The sequence below is a fragment of the Zeus faber genome (genome assembly GCF_960531495.2).
Source record: "Zeus faber genome assembly, chromosome: 5".
NCBI lineage: Eukaryota > Metazoa > Chordata > Actinopteri > Zeiformes > Zeidae > Zeus > Zeus faber.
The window spans coordinates 10,619,024-10,640,852 of record NC_137192.1 but is presented as its reverse complement, the minus strand read 5'-3'; the positions used below and the strand labels follow the sequence as shown (position 1 = coordinate 10,640,852).

The 21,829-nt window shown below is 45.8% G+C and overlaps 1 protein-coding gene across 2 annotated transcripts in view; it reads left to right on the top strand.

The window, feature by feature from the left end:
• The window catches only part of fgd5a (FYVE, RhoGEF and PH domain containing 5a), a 33,906-nt gene extending 12,293 nt beyond the window's left edge, over nt 1–21,613 (top strand). Inside the window, exons 4-21 of one of the 2 annotated variants that reach the window (XM_080000390.1) lie at nt 1,342–1,400; nt 2,406–2,436; nt 5,198–5,349; nt 5,691–5,847; nt 11,068–11,158; nt 11,751–11,801; nt 12,286–12,344; nt 13,207–13,278; nt 13,410–13,478; nt 15,792–15,875; nt 15,961–16,040; nt 16,167–16,263; nt 16,412–16,549; nt 16,658–16,760; nt 16,878–17,014; nt 18,596–18,697; nt 19,084–19,238; nt 19,750–21,613. In XM_080000390.1, the coding sequence (XP_079856516.1) occupies nt 1,342–1,400; nt 2,406–2,436; nt 5,198–5,349; nt 5,691–5,847; nt 11,068–11,158; nt 11,751–11,801; nt 12,286–12,344; nt 13,207–13,278; nt 13,410–13,478; nt 15,792–15,875; nt 15,961–16,040; nt 16,167–16,263; nt 16,412–16,549; nt 16,658–16,760; nt 16,878–17,014; nt 18,596–18,697; nt 19,084–19,238; nt 19,750–19,786 (1,674 nt within the window). In that variant the 3' untranslated portion in view covers nt 19,787–21,613. Of the gene's footprint in view, nt 1–1,341; nt 1,401–2,405; nt 2,437–5,197; nt 5,350–5,690; nt 5,848–11,067; nt 11,159–11,750; nt 11,802–12,285; nt 12,345–13,206; nt 13,279–13,409; nt 13,479–15,791; nt 15,876–15,960; nt 16,041–16,166; nt 16,264–16,411; nt 16,550–16,657; nt 16,761–16,877; nt 17,015–18,595; nt 18,725–19,083; nt 19,239–19,749 lie in introns of both variants that reach the window. The other variant, XM_080000389.1, reaches the window with a different exon arrangement.
• The last annotated feature ends 216 nt before the right edge of the window (nt 21,614–21,829 follow it).

The window sequence follows — 21,829 nt, the reverse complement described above, 5'->3', positions numbered from 1 at the left end:
TCCAGGACTGAAATAACGGTAATCGACCGTAACGCTTATTGACCAATTGGCTTAACGACCTGGTCGTAGGAACGGAACTCGGTCGTTAAGTGAGCAGTACCTGTATACGTAATACAAAAAAATAATACACATAAGAATTTAGGAAAATGAAACAAGCTTATTAAAATGTCATGCAGTGGTTGGAATTTGAGTAATGCCAGTAAGGACAGTCCTTCTATGAAAGAGAGAGAGAGACTGAAGTAATATCTAATTATTCTGATTATAAAATTAGGCAATGCCAACAGTATGGCTGATATTCAGCGACTTCTTTGCAATAATAATGAATATTTCTAATGGATATACAAGACGACTATTGTGTTTTAATACAGAATTGTGCATTCTTACATCAAAGGGGAGTTACAACAGTATGTTATTTACATTCACACTGGCTCCACCAGTCTTATCTTGAGCTTGAGTCTTGTCCAACAACTATGGCACTTTCTGGAAAGGGAGAACACAGGTGGGAGCAAAGTGTTTTATAAAATCACAAAGCAGTGGTCAACATAGGGAATGGACAAACCATCTTAATCTAGTGGATGATTTTACGTCACTTAGATGTTAAATCAGCTTTGTTTTAGGCAGGTTTTCTGTCGGGATGTCTTTTTCCCATATGATATACAGTAGAATGCGTTGGTTGGAATCAGCTGATCTACATCTCTCTGTAAATGTACTCTGACCTCTTACATGATCACAGGCAGCCATTTCACAGTGGCCCTGGGATGGACCCCACCCGTCCCTCTGCCACAATAATATCAGCCCCTCGCTCCCTGTCACGTGATGGGGCCATTTCCTTGTTTTCTTCTTCTTAGTTCGATGAGAATTTAATTTGAATTGAATTTGGCTGTTACTTGAGGACATTGCTATTAATGCCTTATTGCCTTATAGTCACTGATAGGAAAAATATTCAAGCTGACAGAGAGCGAGAGTGGGGATAGTAAATCCCCAAATGGCTTCAGTGTTATGATTTGTCCTGAGTGTTCTGAGGCCTGCGATTAGCCTCTAAATCAATGGGGAGCATTGTTGTCACCACACACACACGGGCTGCTCATACATAATGCATCTGAATTGAAAAGTTCCACGTTCGGAAACGCTTTCAGGTCCACGCAGCGTTTTAATGAAATAATCTGTCTTACTTTGACAGCGAAAATATGAAGAGGAAAAAAAAAAAAAAGTGCAAGCGAACTAGCTCTTTTCACCCTGCCATTAACGCTGTAGACGTAGGGGAATCCTTGCTCGGTGAGAGCCTTTTACACATCGGCCCCGTCCATTCATCCTCAGCTCTTTTCCCTCCCTGGCAAACAGATTGATGGACGATCGCGAGCTTTCTACATCGCCAAAGAGCTCGTCGACTCCGAGCGATTGTGAGTATCCCCTGCTCACACACCCACACACACACCCCCCCCCCCCCCGCTGCCTTTTCTCACCTCGACTTTGTTTCCACCGCTTTTATCAAGGTCTACGCCAATTTGTCGACACACAGCGACTGCAGCGACTGACAAGCAATTACATCGCAGGGCGTCATGTTGAAGTTATAGGACGTCAAGCCTGCCCTTGCTACCCCACTTAACTATTCCCGTGGGGTGTAGTGAGGGCATCGAAAAAGGAGCAAAAGAATTCAGACCGTTCCTTTACCTTTAAAATAATAAAATGACGCAAAAACTACAGAATTTGAAAGTAAACCCTAACTAAAAGAATGACAAGAAATTAGGAAATATAATTCACACCATTGAAACACTTGGGAAGCAATGTTCTTTTTAGTCACTACAGAAGTAAGATAAGTAAGTTATGACTTCCTTATCGCATTCTTGTCAGGAAAGGCGGACCCCACCACCCAACAATGGAAACAGCATATAGAGGAGCACATGCTGAACACAAATACATGGAATGCCTGTGTCTTAAAAGTGGTAACTAAATAAAGTATAAAATATGGGACTTTATCAACATAATAATCTTATGGATTACCACTTTAAACCAGCTCAGTTGATACTGTAAACAGTAGAATGTGTTGGATAGAATCCGAGGATCTACATCTCTGGTTAAATTTACTTGTCAAATTTAGAATGAGTCAAAAGTCCAAATAGAATTTGAAAATGCAAACGTTGTTGAAAACTCTTGCACGTATCCAGAAACAAAACACAATTCCCCTCCATCTTCCATCCTTCCGTCCGTCTGCTTTTCCATTTCAAAATGATAAAGTGAAAGAAAGATCTAACTCAAAACCATGACAAGCGAGGAGGAAATAGAATTCAAACCATTTCCACACTTATCAAGAGAGGTTATTTTTTTAAATAAGTAAATTCTCACTTCCTTTTGACATTTTCATCGCATGTTATTATATTCTGGGTTTTTTTTGTTTCTTTTTCCAGACACGTCAGTGCCCTCAAGCGTCTTCAGGAGGTAGGAAAGCCCGTTGCGTCATTTCATTCGGAGGAAAGCCCTCTGCAGTGTCCAAGTCAATCCCAGTCCCCATCCGCCTTCTCATCGTCATGATGCACGATATCAAGAGTTACACCTCCTACACCGCCACCTCTTTCCTTTCTAAAGCTGTGTTGATGTGGGTTTATCAGCGTTGTTGCAGCAAAGGTCCGCTTCCTGGTCCGGACAGGGTCAACATGTGAGGCTCAGGTGGTCCGTCGCAGCATGACGCAGGGTCTGCAGCTGACGCCGCCCAGCTTTCCCTCCGTCCCGTCTGTCTGACACCTCAAGTTAAGAATAGTCTTGTGCGTTGGTCTGTGACGGACATTGCATCCATTTGGCTCATTCAGAATGAACAGATTGCGGAACCAGACAGGAGTGAGTCACGAGGTGAGCGATGGTTATTTTGGAGACGTGGTCATCTGTTCCCATCATTTCTCATTTACCGCCTGTCCAAAAGGCAGTTCTCAGACAGCCAGTCCCCACAGAGTTAGCTGGAAAGACGAATGTCTACCTTAAAAAAACAAAAAACGCTTTAAACTGACCTTGACGCAGGTTCGAGGAAATTATGTTTTTAGAAAAGATTACCTTTTTGATCAAAATCCCCTGTGTGTGTATGTGACAGAGAGAGAGAAAGAGAGAGAGAGAGAGAGAGAGAGAGAGAGAGAGAGAGAGAGAGAGAGCGAGCATGTGTCTGAGTGGACGGCCGGTACCAATCTGACAGGATGTGTTTCAGAAAAGCCATCACTCACCCTGTACCACGTACCCTTGAACAAGGTCGCAACCTGAATTACTCACGGAGGAGCGGCTCGCCATGATTTATGATTACGGTGATGGAATGCAAAAGCAGACACTTTATGCCATTTGACACCTTTCACCAGCTGAGTGATGCAAATGTTATACATCGCTTTCCTCTAGTGAGCGTACGTCTACAGTGTCATCATCACACTGGATCCGACTAATTACCTGGATTTACAGACTTATCAGGAAGCAGGTTTTTCTTTTCCTGTCTTTCATTTGTTGTATATCATGCAAACATCTATTTTTACCATTTTAAATAATTAGATCAATGTTTACATTGAGAGCAGCGGAGTCACCTTGGCTTCACCTCAGCTCTAAAGTCATAGCTGAAAAGTGACTCAAATTGTTTTTTTGTTGCAGTTAAAGGATGACATTCATAGGCTTTTTCATCATGCTTCTGCATTATGCATACGTCCGATCCCGGCGCCTTTTTGTTTGTAAAGGTGAGAGCGATGCAGCGAGATACCGGCCACTGTTTGATATAGAAAGCACACAAAATGGAACCGGGCACGGGCTGTGGCATTCCATCACTTGAGCAGTGGGGGATAATTAGTGTGCCCCAACACACACACACACACACACATGCACGCACGCGCATAGTTGGGGGAAGAAAATCAAGACTGTCATATGGGCTATTGTTCCATTGTTTGGTGAGGAATAACAAAAATACAAAGAATTTCCACACACTGTCCACACAAGGAAGGGGAAGCGATGCTCCTCATCTGCGGGGTTTTCTCAACATTAGCTTCAACGTATCTGGCTCAGCCCTGTCTTCCCCCCTCTCGTTTTAACCTCCGAACTGTGTAGCACCTTCCCAAAACCAACGGCCCGGTCCTGCTTGTTGACCTGCTTTCTCCGAGTTAAAGAGAATATAGAGGAGAAGCGATAGCGGGCAAAGCTGCTGCCATTCAGAGGAGATTACCTCGCATTGGACAGGACAGCCTAATGTTTGTACGTGTGCGTCTGTGTGTGTGTGTGTGTGTGTGTGTGTGTGTGTGTGTGCTCGCGGGAGTGTGTTTGTCTATGTGTGTACGAAAGGCTTAGCCCTGGAGAGGGAGCCTCCTAGAGCCCGTCGGGTAGCCGTCGACGTTCGGCGGCAGAAGTGATGAATGCAAACTCGGGCGCCATCGATTGCGCATGATGAACTGCGAGGTGCGAGGCAGTCCAATGTCACTGCCGCTGCCACCCGAGATGTCTCTATTTGTTTTATGTCTGTGCTTTTCTCCAAGCCGCGCTGGATGGGCCCAAGGCGGTTGCCCCCGCCAGACGCATTAAAGCCTCCTATTATAAATGTGTTGCGAGGTGGCCAGACAGCTTTACCCAAAGACACCGCCGCCACAAGTGTTTGTTCAAGCTTTTCTGACACCTTAATGATTAGCGTACCTTTTTTCGCTGGATCTTTTCTCCATTAGCCGACTAAATAAATAACCTTTCTTAGAGATATTCACTTCCAGAGACATTGCCATAACTCCATTCGTAGTCGCCCCTTATGGTCACTGACACGGAAGCTATTACGGCCCGTTCTGCTTGGCAATTGAACCAAGCTGCATTAACATTGTGGAGGTCTGTGTCAATGGGAAAATTAATAGTGCGACGGGGCAAAGCACCGGAGCGTTGAAGTACCAAGGATGTTCTGCGACCGCACCTGATGTTTTACTCCCTTCCTGAATGCCTGGACAGAGCCTGAAGGTTCGGGGCTGGTGCGAGAAGGGGCTCTATGGAAATGAAAGTGTATTTGGAGGAAGGGTGGCAGGAAGGATGTTTAGGATCTGACCTTCCTTCCTTCCTTGTTTTTCCTCACCCTGTACTTTCCTCGTTGATCTACCCCCTTTTCCTCCGCTGCTTTCCGTCACACTCCCACTTAGCCACATTGTGAACCTTTATAAATATCTGTCGACTGGTTTTCCACAACTCCCCTCACTCGCTCTTCCCCTCTGTGTAGGACTTCAGGACAGCGGTGGCTGAAGCGGCGGACGAGGATGGGGAGCCGGCGATGACGGAGCAGAGGTTGGGGGAGATACTGAGCGTGCTCCCCCAGGTCTACGCCCTCCACAGCTCCATCCTGGCAGAGCTGGAGGACCGCATCAGTCAGTGGTGAGGAGAAGCGCGTACAAGTAGTGGTCCTGCCACCTGAGAAGTCGTCTGACAAATCATTTCCTCTGAACTGAGGTTGTGAAAGTCAACCTAAACTACCCCTGCTTCCAAACTGGTCGTCCGGCCTGTGGAGTGATTTTGAGATAATGTCCTTCAGACAGAAGCCCGAAGACCTCAATCCACTGAAATAGCACGTTTCCACCTTCTTAAAGTTCCCCAAAGTAACACACAGACTTGCTCTTACAACCCGCACGGTGTATATCAGTTGATTTACAATGCTTCACTGCATGTCACTTCATTTCAGAGTCCTCAATCCCTCTCTGAATTCACTATCTCTGCAGGGAGGAGAGCCAGAGAGTCATAGATGTGATCCTGTCGCGCCGCGAGGACTTTGGCGTGTTCGACACCTACATCTGTGAGCATGACCGCAGCATGTCCTTACTGGACGAGAGCTCCAGGAACAACCCTGGCTTTGCCGCCGTCGTCAAGACCTTCGAGGTAAGACATCTCTCTTCCCTTTCACGGAATGAGGGCCCCAGCCAGGCAGACAGTGAAAGGTTAACAAAGCTAATTGCTAATGTATCGTGGCGGGAGTCATTGAAATTTTTTATTTTTATTTTTTTTAGTTTTAGGTGTATTTTCACTGTGTACGGATAACACGCACACAGCCTTGCACACCATCCATTTTCTTGCAGCATTTGGCGTTATTGTATTTGTCTGTCACAAAATGGCATGTTCACAGAGGTTTCCTGTAGTGTGGTAACAACATTTTAGTCGAGCCGTAACCTAACCTGACCTCCGTATCCACTCAGCAGCTTTTGTTGCCCAGCGTTCATGGCAAGATAATGGCATTACCAAACCTGCTTCATCCTCCGTCCCTCCACGGGACTGACCTTTGCGCTGTCATCCACTCATCTTCAGTAACCTGCCTCAAACACTCATTTTGTTTTCCCTTCCCTACGGATATATATAAGTAATCCGCCCCTAAAAAATGAAAGGATTTGGGGGGGGCGAACTGTCTAGGAATCACAGACAGGCTGGGACACATGATTTTTTTCTAAAACTGTCCCAGTAATCCACTAATACTGTAGCTGGGTCTCCTCTCCAGCGCGTTATCAGCATTTTGAATAAGAACATGTATGGCCAAGCCGCATACGATAAACATATTGACTAACTCGCTCCAGGGTTATGAAGAGGTTCAACAGATAAGACCACAGAGACGCAACTATAGATTTTTCATTTCCATGCATCGATGACCTGGTCCATAGCATCGATTCACTGTTCATGGAGTCGAGACTTACCTCCAGCAGCACACAGACCTTCTTGAATGAAGCTGTTTTGCCTCATTTCGTCTTTGTTTTGGTCATTTGTGGACCGAAGAAGCGGCATTTCAGGCAATGACAGAGTCGATGGTGTATGGAGATTTTCATTTTGGATCGTGCTCCGTGGTTGTTCACACCTTCCTACCGAAACTCACGAGACACACTTGATTGCTTCCGCTGTGACTGGCTGACACACACTTTCCAGGCATTTCTGTATTGATTAGAAGAGTGACCCGACAAGGCACCGACTGCCTCCCCACATGAATATTCATCTCCAGCTGCCCCCTCTCCAAAAATACTTTAGCTGAACCACACTATGTGTAGGGGGGTGGGGGGGATGGGGGGTGGAGTAAAGCAAGGAGGAGAGAGAGAGAGAGAGAGAGAGAGAGAGAGAGAGAGAGAGAGAGAGAGAGAGAGAGAGAGAGAGAGAGAGAGAGAGAGAGAGAGAGAGAGAGAGAGAGAGAGAGAGAGAGAGAGAGAGAGAGAGAGAGAGAGAGAGAGAGAGAGAGGGAGAGAGACAGAGAGAGAGGAGGAAGACGCCACCGTGTTCGGTTAAACAATGACCTTTATAATCGCACCAGCATGTAAAGCAGAGGATGCCTTCACACGCGGCCTCTCTCCGCCATTAAAAGTGATTCGAGTGTAGCTTACGATAACCTTGATCAAAGTCAATAATGCGGCTACCGGTTTGAGGCTCGTCAAGTGAAATATGAGCTCTTCATCACATCGTAAAGTAGCAATTGCTTTCTTTAATTGCCGTACATTTAGAAACCCCTAGGGAACCCCTGGCTGCCGTCCACATTTGCGCACAGATTGTTGCTCATCGCACATTTATATTCCAAATTCATATTCATTTCTGTACATTCATAGCTAGGAACATCATCTAAGTTTTAATGTGCAACTCAGGAAATGTTATCCTTACACATTCGTGCTTAATGTGAAATGGACATCAAGTGTGTTACATATTTATTGGTTGTAAATAACCTACTCATTGTGAAGTACAGTCAGTAATCGGGGTGTGCATCTCTCCGATCCGATACGGATCCGGAAACATGGGCTACAATACGATTCAAGGAACAATTCCGTGCGATTGGATGCAATCTGATACAGCTCTTAACGTTTGTTTAATGTAGACATTCATTTTACATCATCAATAACAATAAGCCATTTCAAGATTCAAGATTTTTATTTGTCACATACATATACATACTTTCATACATATATGCAGTGAAATGTAATAAAGTTCATTTCTATAAAAGCATATCTTAAATATTTGACGATTTCTGTTTTGTATTTTTGGCAATTTGTATACATAAAAATTATATATATTATATAGATATTATCATAGATATATCTGACGTTTACATTTTTTTTTTTATCCTATTTCTTTTTATTATTATTTTTATTCTCCTATTTTCCGGACTGTTAAGCTTTTGATTTTTTAATGCTTACTGTATGGTCGGTACTCAAGTGCAGGCCGATCTGGTGCGGGTGTGTGTGTGTGTGTGTGTGTGTGTGTGTGTGTGTGTGTGTGTGTGTGTGTGTGTGTGTGTGTGTGTGTGGTGAGACGGAGTCGGAGACAGAGAGAGCACGAGGGAGGAGTTTGGTTGTCGGTTCAACGGCGTGAAAGTAACATGACTTGTAAGGTTATGTCAGGGAATCTTCCACAACAGCTTAGTTTATACTAAAGTAGAATTAGCAGCAAAGCTTCAGTCGACCGATTCCTAACTTCACAATCGGGTCATCGACCAGTTCATGGTACATTTAGATCGATCCAAAGTCCACGTATCCACGTGGTTGCATTCTATGTTGTTGCAACGTTAAAAGCCGGTTTCCGATTTGTATCAGTGAATCGTTACACCCCTGGTCAGTAACTCTTAAAGTGAGGTATTTCAAAAAGAGAGAGAAGACTTATATTTGCGGATAAATACATATTAATATTTAGGCCTATATATTTTTTGGCATATATGACTCAAAATCATACAATTTATATTAAAACAGAATTGCCAGCTCATGCCTTGTCTCTAAGAGTTGTGTGATATGTTTGTTGGGCAATTATTATCTTTTCCCTAAATGGTAATGGTATATAAACATACGTTGTTATAATCTATACGCAGAATTTCAACAAAGTGATAATTAAAGTTCAATTTCATTTGACGTGCAGAAACGTGGACTGACCGTACACCTGTATATGCACCACGTTTTACCCCCCCCCACCCCACCCACAATTGTTATTTTATACTTCTGCTGACTTTACATCCTTCACGTTCTATACTTGCCAATTTCTAATCCCCTCTCTTCTGCCTTTCGCCCTCTTCCCCCAACCACCCCCACCCTCCTCTGGGGGCTCTAAGCCTGTGTCCAGCGGTGTAGCGGCTGGTAACCTGATTGTGGATGTGGTGATGACAGTGATGAAGTAGCTATGGACCCTGATCAGATTCACTGCTGGACCGTTACCGGATTACAGCCTCTTCTCCACAGCCAATAGCCACCATCTGTAAATAGCCGCCAATACACCCGAGTGTGTGTGTGCGCGCACGCGTGTGTGTGTGTGTGTGCTTATGTGTTTTTGGCCATATATGTGTCTACCCTGTGTATGGATCAGAGTGTATGTGTGCATATGTGTGTGTACATGAGTGTGCATGGCTGTTTGTGCGTCTGCTCCTTCTTGGCGTCTGAGCTCCGCTTTTAGTCTCCAAGTCCTTTTTTGCTGCAGTTTTTTGAAAAGGGGAAAGCCACCCATTTTAACATTAAGACTACATCCTCCTCCCGCGTTATCAGGTGCTCCATAGAACCAATTCCTACACTTCTCCGCATCTGAGAACAGGGCAGTCATGCTCTTTTAAGGCTGGACTGTGACCTACCACGGATGTACTCTTTGGCCACGCCACCCAGGGAGCTTCACTGAGATTGATGGAGCATCCCAATTCCATTCGAAACAGCACAATCCGTCAATTAAAATTTAAAGATTCACGCTTGTTTGAGCCTTTCCAGGCAAATGAGCTACAGTATATCAGCCACCAGTGCTTTTACAACAGGGCAACAGGGCAACAGGGTTTGGGGTTGTTGGCCACTGTGCTCCAGGTGGATAGAGGCAGAGTGAGAGAAGGATGGAGTGAGATCCCTCTAAAGGCAGCAGGGAAATGAGGCAAACAGGAGCTAATTAGAGGAGTGGCCTCTTCTACAACTCGCCAATTAGATCAGTAGTGTGTGCAGGCAGCAAATCAGCCAGCCGCCACAGACACAAAGGAGTGTGTTAGTGAGTGTGTTTATGCATTTGTTTGTGTGTGTTTATTCCCTCTCTGGATATTAGGCAGCGCCTGCATCTCCTCACCGCTCCTTCCCCCTTTCCCATTCTCGCTCGCCCAAACATACCCATCTTTGTTAATTATCATCTCTAGCGTGTCAATTGAACAAGAGGACGCAGGAGATGGCAGAAAATAATATTTTAAAAAGAAAATAGTGAGAAGGGAAAGAAGTCAGTGGCGACTCAAATCAGAGAGCGATGTCGAGTGATGAAAGATAAAATAAAAAATTCCTCCTGAGACAGCGAGGGAAGAAGGTTTTGGAAGATTATTCATTAAAATAAAAGGTGTGATGGTGGTTTACAGCTGCCCGGTGTTCTGTTTTGGATTCGACTTCTGAGCGCCAATAATGAAGACAGAGGATGGTCTGTTTTTACTCCCTGTCCATCCCTCCCCTTCACAGCGCCATCTTATCACCCGCCTGGAGTGTGTGTGTGTGTGTGTGTGTGTGTGTGTGTGTGTGTGTGTGTGTGTGTGTGTGTGCAAAATGAGATGAAGATGCTGTTTCCTGCAGGGTGCTATCTGTGTCTCTAATGAAGGAAAGGACTTTATTGGATTAGAGAATCCTGTGTGTGTGTGTGTGTGTGTGTGTGTGTGTGTGTGTGTGTGTGTGTGTGTGTGTGTGTGTGTGTGTGTGTGTATGTGTGTGTGTGTGTGTGGGTGCCTGCGTGCGTGTGTATGCATGTGTGTGTGTGTGTGTGTCTGCGGGTGCACTCGGTCCCCCATCGCTCCCCTGCTGCTCAGGGCATAAATACCTGTCAGAGACAATTAGGTCCTGATTGATTTTCCAGATCTTTCTTTCATTGTGTTGGCCTCTCTGTCCCCCTTGTCACCTGGCAGGCTTTGGGGAGAAGAATGGGGATCGTAGAGAGAAGCTGGAAGGTCGGCCTGTGTGTGCACCAAGGTTATCTTAACATTGGCCCTTTTTCATCTCTAACCTTGACTTACCTTTCAACACCTCAGCAGAGTTTGCCGATTACTGTATAAGGGCATATAAAAAAACATGTGTGGATACATGCATTTTTATTTTTTTCTTATGCATCCAACAAAAACTATTGGTTGACCTCAATGCGCAATGTGTGTTTGCACAGACGCAAGGTCCAGAAGGAGCTGACATCCCACTGAAACACCAGCTGCTGCAGGTGGTAGTGAGGGTGCTCCAGTACCGCATGCTACTCACTGGTAAGACACACACACACACACACACGTACGCACGCACGCACGCACACACACACACACATGGACCATCACACATCCTCACTCGTCACAAGTCACTCGTCATTTTCCTATTTGTTCATCATTATTTGTATCATATTTTGTATATTCTATATATTTTGTTATAGCTGACTGATTTTCTGTTTCTTATTTAAATTTTTTTTTTGTATTTCTTGGCTATTTGTACATATTCATTTTTTTTTTTTTCACTTCACTTTTTATTCAATTTGATTTTATTCTTTTTTTTATTCTCCATTTTTTAATGCAAATTATATACATGTATAAATGTATATATATATGAATGTACCTGGCAAATTAAAGAAATTCTGATTGAAACACACATACATAATATTGGAACCTGGACAAAAATGGCAGAGATGCGCCAGCTGGAAGGGCCTGTGAAATAAGCATCACACCGTGTAATTGACCCACCAAGGTGGCTCAGGTAGTGTCATCGTGGCTAGCTTCTATATGAGGACCACGCTGGTATGAAAGTAAAATAGAACAAGTGAGTATTTGACATTATACTACATTGTTCCTTTCTCACGCGCTCCTTCAGACTACCTGAACAACCTGTCCCCTGATTCTAAAGAGTACGAGGACACGCAAGGTGAGCCTCTCATCCCTTTGTCTCAATTTCTACAATCTGAGCACTTGGTATGTATAACACACACGCACGCACGCACACACACACACACACACACACACACACACACACACACACACACACACACATTCTTGTACTGGTTTCAAAGTGAGGTCCAAGTAAATATACCTGGTAAGTGAGGACCCATGTTCCTGATGCACTTCTAAACCCAAAAAAAAAGTTAATTCAGAGACCGGCCCTCACAAGTATAGTAAAACAAACACACACACTCTAACACAATGCGGTTGTTAGATAGCTATCAGGGGACAGTTGCTGAGATACAAGCAGAGTGTGTTTCCTCTCATTAGTTCTGTATTTAAGTCCTCTCTCTCTCTCTCTCTCTCTCTCTCTCTCTCTCTCTCTCTCTCTCTCTCTCTCTCTCTCTCTCTCTCTCTCTCTCTCTCTCTCTCTCTCTCTCTCTCTCTCTCTCCCGCCGTCTGTGTTGCAGCTGCCTTGGTGATCGTGTCCGATGTGGCCGACCAGGCAAACGACAATCTGAAACACGGGGTAAGTTAAGCCTCACAGCACGGCGTGTCCAATCACAGTACCATGTTGCTTTTGTCGAGATTCATCCCCATTTAACCGATAGAAGGAACGAGCGTTTAGACAGCGCGAGCTCAAGCGTGAATAGTGGGCGAGCTGAGGTCTTCCTGTGTGTAAATCTGTCGCGTTGGGAAGACGGCGAGACTGCCAAGAGAAGGGAAAAAGCAGCCATCTCCATTTTATTTTCCCCCGCTCCCTGGCCTCGGCGGCGTGTTGATTAATGCGTTGCCGAGTGGAGATGATGCCACACACCGAAAAAGAAGGGAGAGTCCCAGGTGCATCGTAACAAAGGGCGCAGTGTGAGGGTGGACGTAGCTCATTCCCTCCTCTTACACACACACACGCACACACACACACACACACACACACACACACACACACACACACACACACACACACACACGCACACTTAAAGCCCAAGAAAAGACACAAAACCCCCCAACACAGCTTCATCACCGTCAAAGAGTGCACATTCCCCTGTGCCTCACTATCACTGGCCTCATCTGTCCATCAATCTCTCTCTCTCTCTCGCTCTCTCTTTCTCTCGCCGTCTGTCTCTGAGCCAACCATGCATCAACGTGCCTGGACACACGAACATACTAGACCCTCTAAAACACACACATGCACACGCAGGCTGACAGACAGTGGAAACACAGGGTTCCTCTAACTCTCCCGCCCCCTTCATTTTCCACTATCACATCCCTTTCCTCCCGCTCTGGCTCCCTTTCATTCACAAACAAACAGGGACAGTTTCACCCCTCTCCTTCTGTCTATCACGGAAGGGAAAAATGAACCCCCCGCTGTCTTCTCTCTTCCTGTCCCCCAGGAGAACCTGCTGCGCCTGGTCCACATCGAGTACAGCGTCAGAGGCAAGCGGGACCTGCTCAAGCCGGGGCGGGTGAGGGCCTCCGACACAACAATACTTAGCTCTGAGACGCCATCTGAATACCAGTCCTTATGCACTGCCCGGAGGGGGGTGGGGCAGTCCCAGAACTCACATGCTTTTCCTCCGTTGTGTTCCGTGGACAGGTGTTTGTGAAGGAGGGCACCCTCATGAAGGTGTCCAGGAAAAACCGACAGCCCCGGCACCTGTTTCTGGTAAGTACTTGCAATGTCTCTCGCGGCCTGGGGGAGCCGGGGAGGTGTGTGGAGTGTGAGGAAGAGGATCGAGCCGCTGTGATGGAGGGTGGGGGTCACTGGTCAATGCCTCGTAGGTCCAGACACACACCACACCCATCCAGCGACGAGTGGCCGCACCCCGCCTCCCTCTCTCTCTCTCTCTCTCTCTCTCCTCCCCCCACTCCTAGCACTTGTTTTCCAGGGCCCTGCTTCCTTTACAGGATGTTTGGTGGGGGTTACTGGATGCCGGCATCCTGTGTACTGGGAGGGGGACAGACAGTAAATTGAAGGCCAGACTGTAGAATGCATGGAGGGGTGGGGGTGGGGTTTCGGGTGGGGGCTTGCACAAACACAAAAAAAAAATTTGGGAAATGTCCCCAATGTTCCTGTGTACAGTCAACTCTGGCTCATAGTGTGCATTTGAGTGAAAGACTCTGCTTTGACTTGGATTTTATAGGTTTTATTTATCTATTTACACATCCAGTCATTCAGTTTCTAGCGTCATTCCGGTCAAGTGACTTTTCTACAAAATTATTTTGAACGAGCCGAAACACCAGGCGGATAAATTCAATTACTCAAATCAATGTATTTCGACGAATAATTTAGAATCCTTTTTTTGTGGGATTTTGTCGATCCTAGCTGAGGCTTTTCTGTCTTGTCATCATCAACTGGCACTCGTTCCTAGAAATCCAAGTGCAACAAAAAAGATTGTTATTGATATAGACTTGATTTTAACACAATGACAAAGACACATTGCTATATTTGCAGGTGTGTATTATATTATTTTGCTTCCAGGCGGTGGATGGCTTCAGAGTCCAGGGTCATGGGCAGTTTAAGGTTTCTAAAGAGTGGTGGCAAAGCTAAGCATTGGCAAGGGTGAAAGCCGTCACTCAACCTCAGCGGGAAAGAGAGAGAGCGGGAGAGGGAGAGAGACAGAGAGAAAGACAGAGGGAGAGTGAGAGAGCGATGGAAACAACAACCCCATCAGCACACCTCCCACCAGTCTCCCCAGGACAGGAATGAGAAGCCCAGGGTGAGTGAGAGACGGCATGAGCGAGCGAGTGAGTGGGAGCGGGGATGAAAGAGAATCCGGAGCAGCGGAGATGGACCACCCTGTCAGAGAGAGAGAGCACAGGTGTGACAGGTGGGGGTGGGGGTGTCAGATGGGGGCGAGGGGGTCGGCGGGATGAAACCCTGACGTTGAAAAATGCGGCCGTCAAAGGCGTCAATCCGGCCGCCTTGTTTCTTTTTTTTTGTCCCCGGAAACGTTATCCGAGACCTCCGTCCGTCGGTCACGTCTTGTTTTTCTTTGGGATCTCTCTTCTCTCTCTGCGGCTGCAGTTCGCACTGAGAGAGAGGCCTGTGCATGCGGGTGTTTCATCCTCGGCCAACCAGTAACTGCGGCTGTCGGTGCTGTTGTTGTGGTTGTTGTTGTTGTTGTTGTTGTTGTTGTTGTTGTTGTTGTTGTTGTGCCGGCGGTGGGCGGCTGGAGGAGGCCGGTTCTGCCCTGCCCTGGTTCTCACGGCAACGGGGCTGTAAACGCTGTTGCCTTGGGGGTCTCCGGAGCGGGAGGCCGGAGTGGGCCAGAGTCCTGGAGAGAAGGAGGGCGGAGAATTCCTGGATGCTGCCTGCAAGGCCCCAGCGGATGTTTAGAGCACACATTAGGTGTGACCGATGATGTCACCCCTCTTTTGTCTGGCCTGAAAAACGAAATAGTTCTCACAACACAATGGTCCAAGAGTGCGTTCCGAGGACCACAATAGTTTTGGCGTGGCACAAAAACAAACGGCCTTTTTTTGATCTTATTTTAATATATACCTGACATTGTTGTGCGATTACATGGGAAAGGGTGGGGACGATTTTGCACATAGGTGTGTGAATGGTGTGAAAGGAATTGTAACGCAAGATTTTGGACTGAGCCAGGGAGGTTTCAAGATGTGTCTGATAGTTAGGCGTACGGAATGCAGTGTGTGGAATCTTGGTCTAGGAGATGGTGCCACCTTGTGGTCATTGTTACTCACGTTAATCTAAGATAAAGTGAACCGAGGAACTATTCTGCGCATAACAACTACGTACAACAAAATGTTTCAGAAGCGTATGAAATGAAACTGAAGTCATTCTGACAGGCAGAGTGGCTCTCCTGATGATCTTGATTTTTTTTTTTTTTTTGACATGCACTGAAAAACAATTTAGTCTTAATTGCTCACCCTAAAAGTAATGTATAATACTTCCATGGAAGTCTGCATTATACCTCTAATGATCCTCTTCTTTTGTGTCTTTCCGGCATTTTAGATGAATGACATCATGCTGTACACATACCCACAGCAGGATGGGAAATACAGGTTGAAGAACACCCTGTCTCTGTCTGGCATGAAGGTAAATTGACCTCTCAACCTCTCTGATTACCTCTGCGCTGGCCCAATGAAAGGCCGCTGACTGTCGCTGTGGTATCGTCCGCCAGGTGAGCAAGCCTGTCCTTGACAGCGTCCTGAACTGTCTGAAGATCGAGGTATCCGACATCACCATCACCCTCTCTGCCAGGTGCGCTGGTCTGACTCTGAATTCAGGTGTTCTGTGCCTCTGGTCAAGTCCAGGCTTTCGGTCCTCAAGGTCTTTATAGATGCAACTCACCCGGCAAGTTCCCTGTGTCTGTCCCGTGTCCATTAGCTCGGTTGGTGAGAGAGAGGACTGGTTCCACACCTTGAGCAGAGCCATCGCAGATCACGCAGCAGGACTGTGTACATTTGGTGGACCGTGCAGCGAGGTAATGAAGACAAATATGTCTAGTTATTAAAGGTGTTTCCAAGTCCCAGAACATGTAGTTGCTTTGCTTTTGTGTATCATCTCTTGTTTGCCTACAAGGGTACGCCTCGCATAGCGATATTTTCCAAAGGTGTCTGTTCCCACTCTAGGCCCGTGAGAAGCTGTGGATGGCTCTCGGCGAGGCGGCCCCCGTGATGGTGCCCGTGTCCCATGTGATGATGTGTATGAACTGCACCTCGGACTTCAGCCTGACACTCAGACGGCACCATTGCAACGCCTGCGGCAAGGTGGGAAATGCTGTTTCATCCGTTTCAGATGCTCAGTTGAGGAAGATGCGGTTTGAAAACAATATTCTCTCTCCCTCCCTCTCTCTCTCTCTCTCTCGCTCCTAACAGGTCGTGTGCCGCTCCTGTTCCAGGAACAGATACCCTCTGAAGTACCTCAAAGACAGGATGGTCAAGGTGTGTGACCACTGCTATGCTGAGCTCAGGAAAAGAGGTGGGGCTTTGCTTTTTTTCCATAGAGGTGTAGTAGTTTCCTTTCTGTCAGCTAGAAAATCGTCTTACTGTGTGTGTGTGTGTGCGTGTGTGTGTGTGTGTGTGTGTGTGTGTCTAGGTGGTAGTGTGTCTGGGGCTTGTGGTAACTCCAGCCCTCGATCCCAGCGGGCCGGCCGTCCTCTCTCGGCCGTGTTCCAGAGCCTGCAGCCCCCTAGTCTGTGGAGGAGCAGGAAGAGCAGCTCGCCTCTCAACCAGGTGGACCACAAGCCCTGCACTTATTGACTTATATATCATTACATTTTTCAAATCAATAATTATAATATAATGTTAATATTATTCACATAATTGTATTTCAAACATTGTCGATATATCACCATATCTGTTCATATAATCCCGACCCATGTTAAAGAACCAAACTGAGGTTCATTAAAACTCTAGGTAATATTAAGTATGACAAACCAAAAAAATACATCCTCCGTCATTGCACAGACATATTCAGATGTATATGTTTGTCGGGGTCATAATCACCTTCTCATCATTAGCATGATATGGCAATATCTTAATTTAAAGATGATATGATTCCACTGAAAAACGATTAACGGGGATATCAAATTGTTGCCAAACACCATGGCTGAATGGAAAAGAAGTCAGTTTTATCCAGAAAGAGTAAAACAAATGCAACATGGATTTATTTCTCTCCATATGTCTTCATCCAAGTGAAATGTGTAACTGTAGCAACAAGCAAAACAACATGGGACGTATCACGAGAGTCAAGCCCTATGCCAATGGCACAGACCAGTGCGTTTGCTTTCAACGTTTCTCTCTCTGTGTTGAGGAACGCATGAATATATGTACTAAATGGGGGCGTGGCGGCTCAGCGGTTCTAGTGTCAAACCCGACTGGGGCCTTTCCGCGTGGAATCTGCGTGTTCTCCCACCATGAAGACGTGCACGTTGAGGGCGTTAGGACGCTCCCGCGGACGCCCTTGATCAAGGCGTTGGCATCAGAACCGGAGTTTCTCCCACCGTCCTCTGGCTTCTCCTAAATAGTTTTGATGGATCGAATGCAGGAGGCTGGGAATCTAACCCAGGCCACAGTAGGGGGGGGGCTGAATCCTAACCACTAGAGCAGCAGGGATGTCTCTGCATCACTATACCAGCATGGTATATAGTACATCGTTTCACAAGTCATACAGCTGACTTTACCATCCAGGCTAAATTCAATTGTCGTTGCTTTATTCTACAGATTGCCTCCCAAATCAGTTGTATTATAGATATATAAGACTGATAAGATAGGATAGCACTTTATTGATACATTGGGGGGGGGGGGGGGGGGGTACATATGTGTACATATACATATACACATTTAATGAATAGTTAAAAAAAAAAAAAATGATTGTAGCATATAAACTCTATAAACAAATAAGCAAAATACTCCAAGATGAGACGCTGTATAAGTGACAACAAGAGGGACAACAAAAGCGAACAGCACATATTCTATCAGAGAAGCTAGTTGCGGCTACATCGCCACGACAAGATAAATAACCGTTCCCTGACCGGGAATCGAACCCGGGCCGCGGCGGTGAGAGCGCCGAATCCTAACCACTAGACCACCAGGGAGCTGTCGACGATGAGAGGATGTGTCCTACGAGACTGGGTGCTTTACCATGCGTGACCGCGGGAGCAGCTGCGCGACTGTGGGACAATCTTTATCTACTTTCCGGTCCGACGAAAGTGCCAAAACATCTGTCCGTCGCGTTCGGTCCCCGCATCCCCTCGCTTGACTTGGCCTCTCGGCGACGTTGTTTTTAATGACCACGGCCTGATGTGCCGCCAGGTGGCGCTGGGGGCGGAGGGCTCCGGCATGAGCGGCAGCCTGCAGCGCCGCAAGAAGAGCAAAAGGAAGTGGAAGCGGCTGTGGTTCCTGCTGAAAGACAAGGTGCTCTACACCTTCGCGACCCGTGAGGTGAGGGGGCACAGAGTCTCCCACACCGGACCCTGAAACGCACCAACCAACACACATACGCTTTTCCCTCAAATTAAAAAAAAACAAACAAACAAAAAAACACTTTAACTTTCACACCTCCGCAGCCAATTTGTCACGGTCATTTTCTTTGCTTTTTTTCCCCCCCACCCCCTCTGGGCGAAACACTAATTACTTTCGTACTCAAAGGAACCTCTGTGCTCTCTCCATTTTCGTCATTTGATTTGCACCACCTCTGCTGCTGTTCCGGTTGCATTCTCCGCGCACACAAGCGAACGGGGTGTTTTAAGAAGGCATGCCCTGGGTGTGGGGAAAATAAGACCTCCCCGGTTCTCCCCCAGGACAAGGTGGCGTCGGAGAGCCTCCCCCTGCAGGGCTTCACCGTCAAGCTGGCCGAGAGGCCGGAGGGCGAGGAGAGCGGCGACGTCTTCCAGCTCTACCACAAGAAGACGCTGTACTACACCTTCCGGGCGGAGGACCGCCACACCGCACGCAGGTCAGCGCCACGGGGTTACAGCGTTCGACTTTTTTTTTTTTTTTAATCTTATTATTATCTTTTATTTATTTATTTGTTATTATTGTTATTTTTTTTAATCTCTTATCTTTGTCACAGAAAATAAGCCCGGATTGTGTGGGCGATCGCTCGTCCCAGCTTCTGAAATCTGGTGTCGACAGAGTAGAGAAGTGGTTTGCCCGCAGGAGGGCGCAAATAGCCCCCTTGTCTGAAAGCACGTCGACCTCTGAGATGGCGTGGTTCTTATTATTTCACAGACGATCCGTGCATTGCGATTGATATGAATGCACTTGGCCGTTGGTTATTTATCCAATACGAGCAGTTTTTGATACTTCCTTATTTGAAACGACTTGTTAGCCCTCTTGCTCTTTCTTCCGTGTCATAGGATTTGGTACGACGTAGTGCGTCGATGCGCTTCGCATGCCCCGCCGCGCAGCCTGTGTATCTTTCGTCATTTAGAAAAACACTGATGCCGCTGCGTCTGTTTTTGCAGGTGGGTCAATGCCATGGAAGAGGCCACTGTTTTATAGCATTCCCCCCTCCCCAACCACACCAGCACAAACTCCCCTGCCCGCGGCTGCTTGAAGTCAACCAAACTCCACACAGCGACCCTACTGCGCCTCCGATATCAACGAGGATCTATTACGTCGGCGCCGTTTTGGATTACGTCGCACAACGTCACAATGACAACTACGACCAGGAACGTCGACCGGCCTGCCCCCTGGTGGCCGGTGAACACACTGCGGTTGGTCAAGCTTTGAGGATCTCACCTTTGGGTGAAACAATGGAAGAAAAAAAAAAAAAAGTATTTGGAGTTTGATTCAAATGTTCATTTTAATGGATACGTTTCCTGATTCACCGCTCCAGCAGGGCGCTGACGGAAAGCCTTCATCTCCGCAGGAGATGACTTAACAAGGCCTCGGAGGCCTTGACCCCCCGGCCCCTTCTTTGTTTTACGAGCGAGGCTCCGTTTTATTGCAGAGGCCGTCGCCACGGGACTCGGCGAGCCGCTCCCTTTTTATTCTGCAGGAAAAAATAAACATAAAAAGGTCCAGTCGCTTCATTTTTGTAGGTGAGACGACATCGATTTGTGGTTTGTGACGGATACAACTGCTTTTCGATGCAGCACAAACACAAATGATATGAGAATAAATTCATTTTAGTATTCACAGCTTGCATAAAGGGAAATGTAATGGCCACCATTTTAAAGTATGTAATATTGGAATGGATATTTCGTATTTTGAATAAATATTGTGAAAGTATACAATGCAGGTATTAGCGTGGATCCTACATTTATGTATATGTACAGAAATCATTTTTAACGAAGTCATTTTTCATCATCACCGAGCTGTACATCAAGCTTTTCTTGTGGAGTTTTTATTCCGTCTTACTTTTGTCTTGAAGCCACCAGAGCTGCCCCCTCGCATGGCATTTGAATAAACAGTATTTCTACGATATAACTGTTTAAAAACAGTTCATGGTGCGGTGCTAAAAGTTTCCCGAACTTTTGGTCCCACAATTTCGAAGTGCCAAGTTGAGTTCTTCTCACTGAATGCGTTACTATTTGCGGTTGTAGAATAGTATGTGCCTGATATGATGTTGTGCTGCCATCTAATTTGTCATCACAGTACTGTACTGCCATCATTTCTCCAGATGACACTTTGATCATATTTGCTTTTTAAAGCTCCCCATCCTAACCTTCACCTTGAACTACATCTATTTACAGTCTTGTAAGGATATACTATATTGCAATGTTAATTAATGCCTTTTACACGCTGTATGTTGTATATATTCTGCCGTATGAAATTGTACTCTTAACTGCTTAGACAGAAACCGTTGAAAAGCCGCTGTCCGATTACCTAAGCATTCAGAGTTTTCACCTGAGCCATTTCTCTCACCAGTAGTGTTACCATGCAGGACCAAGTTGTTGCTCATCTATGAGTCACAATATCATACGTTAACAATCTCTTAAAAAACAAAAAACAAAAAAACACCTGGTTTTGCTCTGTTCAAAATGCAGCTATATACATGAGCCGACACATGTCTTTTACATTTTAAACTTCCAGCGCTCGTCCTTTCATTCGACAAGTGCTGTTTGGTCTCCATAGCTGTGCTTTGTTATGGGCCATAGCTTTCATGTCGTTATGGATTGTACCTCCTGCATACATTGCATTGTAAATGTTTCTGTATATAGATGCATAAAAAATAAACTCTTTGCAAAAGTTGACTTAATCTGTGTTAGCGCTGTATGAGGATAGTCCTTTTATTTAACGCAAAACAAATATCAATTTCTAATGTGATCTCTATTAATTAAAATATTATATAATCTTAGTCTCATTGTCTATTATTTATATTAGTACTTTTATATATTATACATATATATCTATACTGTATATGTATATATTTATTATTAAAATTGTCATCTATTCTAAGTGTCTATTTTCATGCTAGATTACATTTACATTTCCCTGGCATAGTCTGTCGTAAAAGCAATTTTTGAAAATGTTTTTGGCCACAGCCAAATACAGCAGCAGTGGACTGTGAGAGGCAAATTGGCGTCTGACATTAATAAT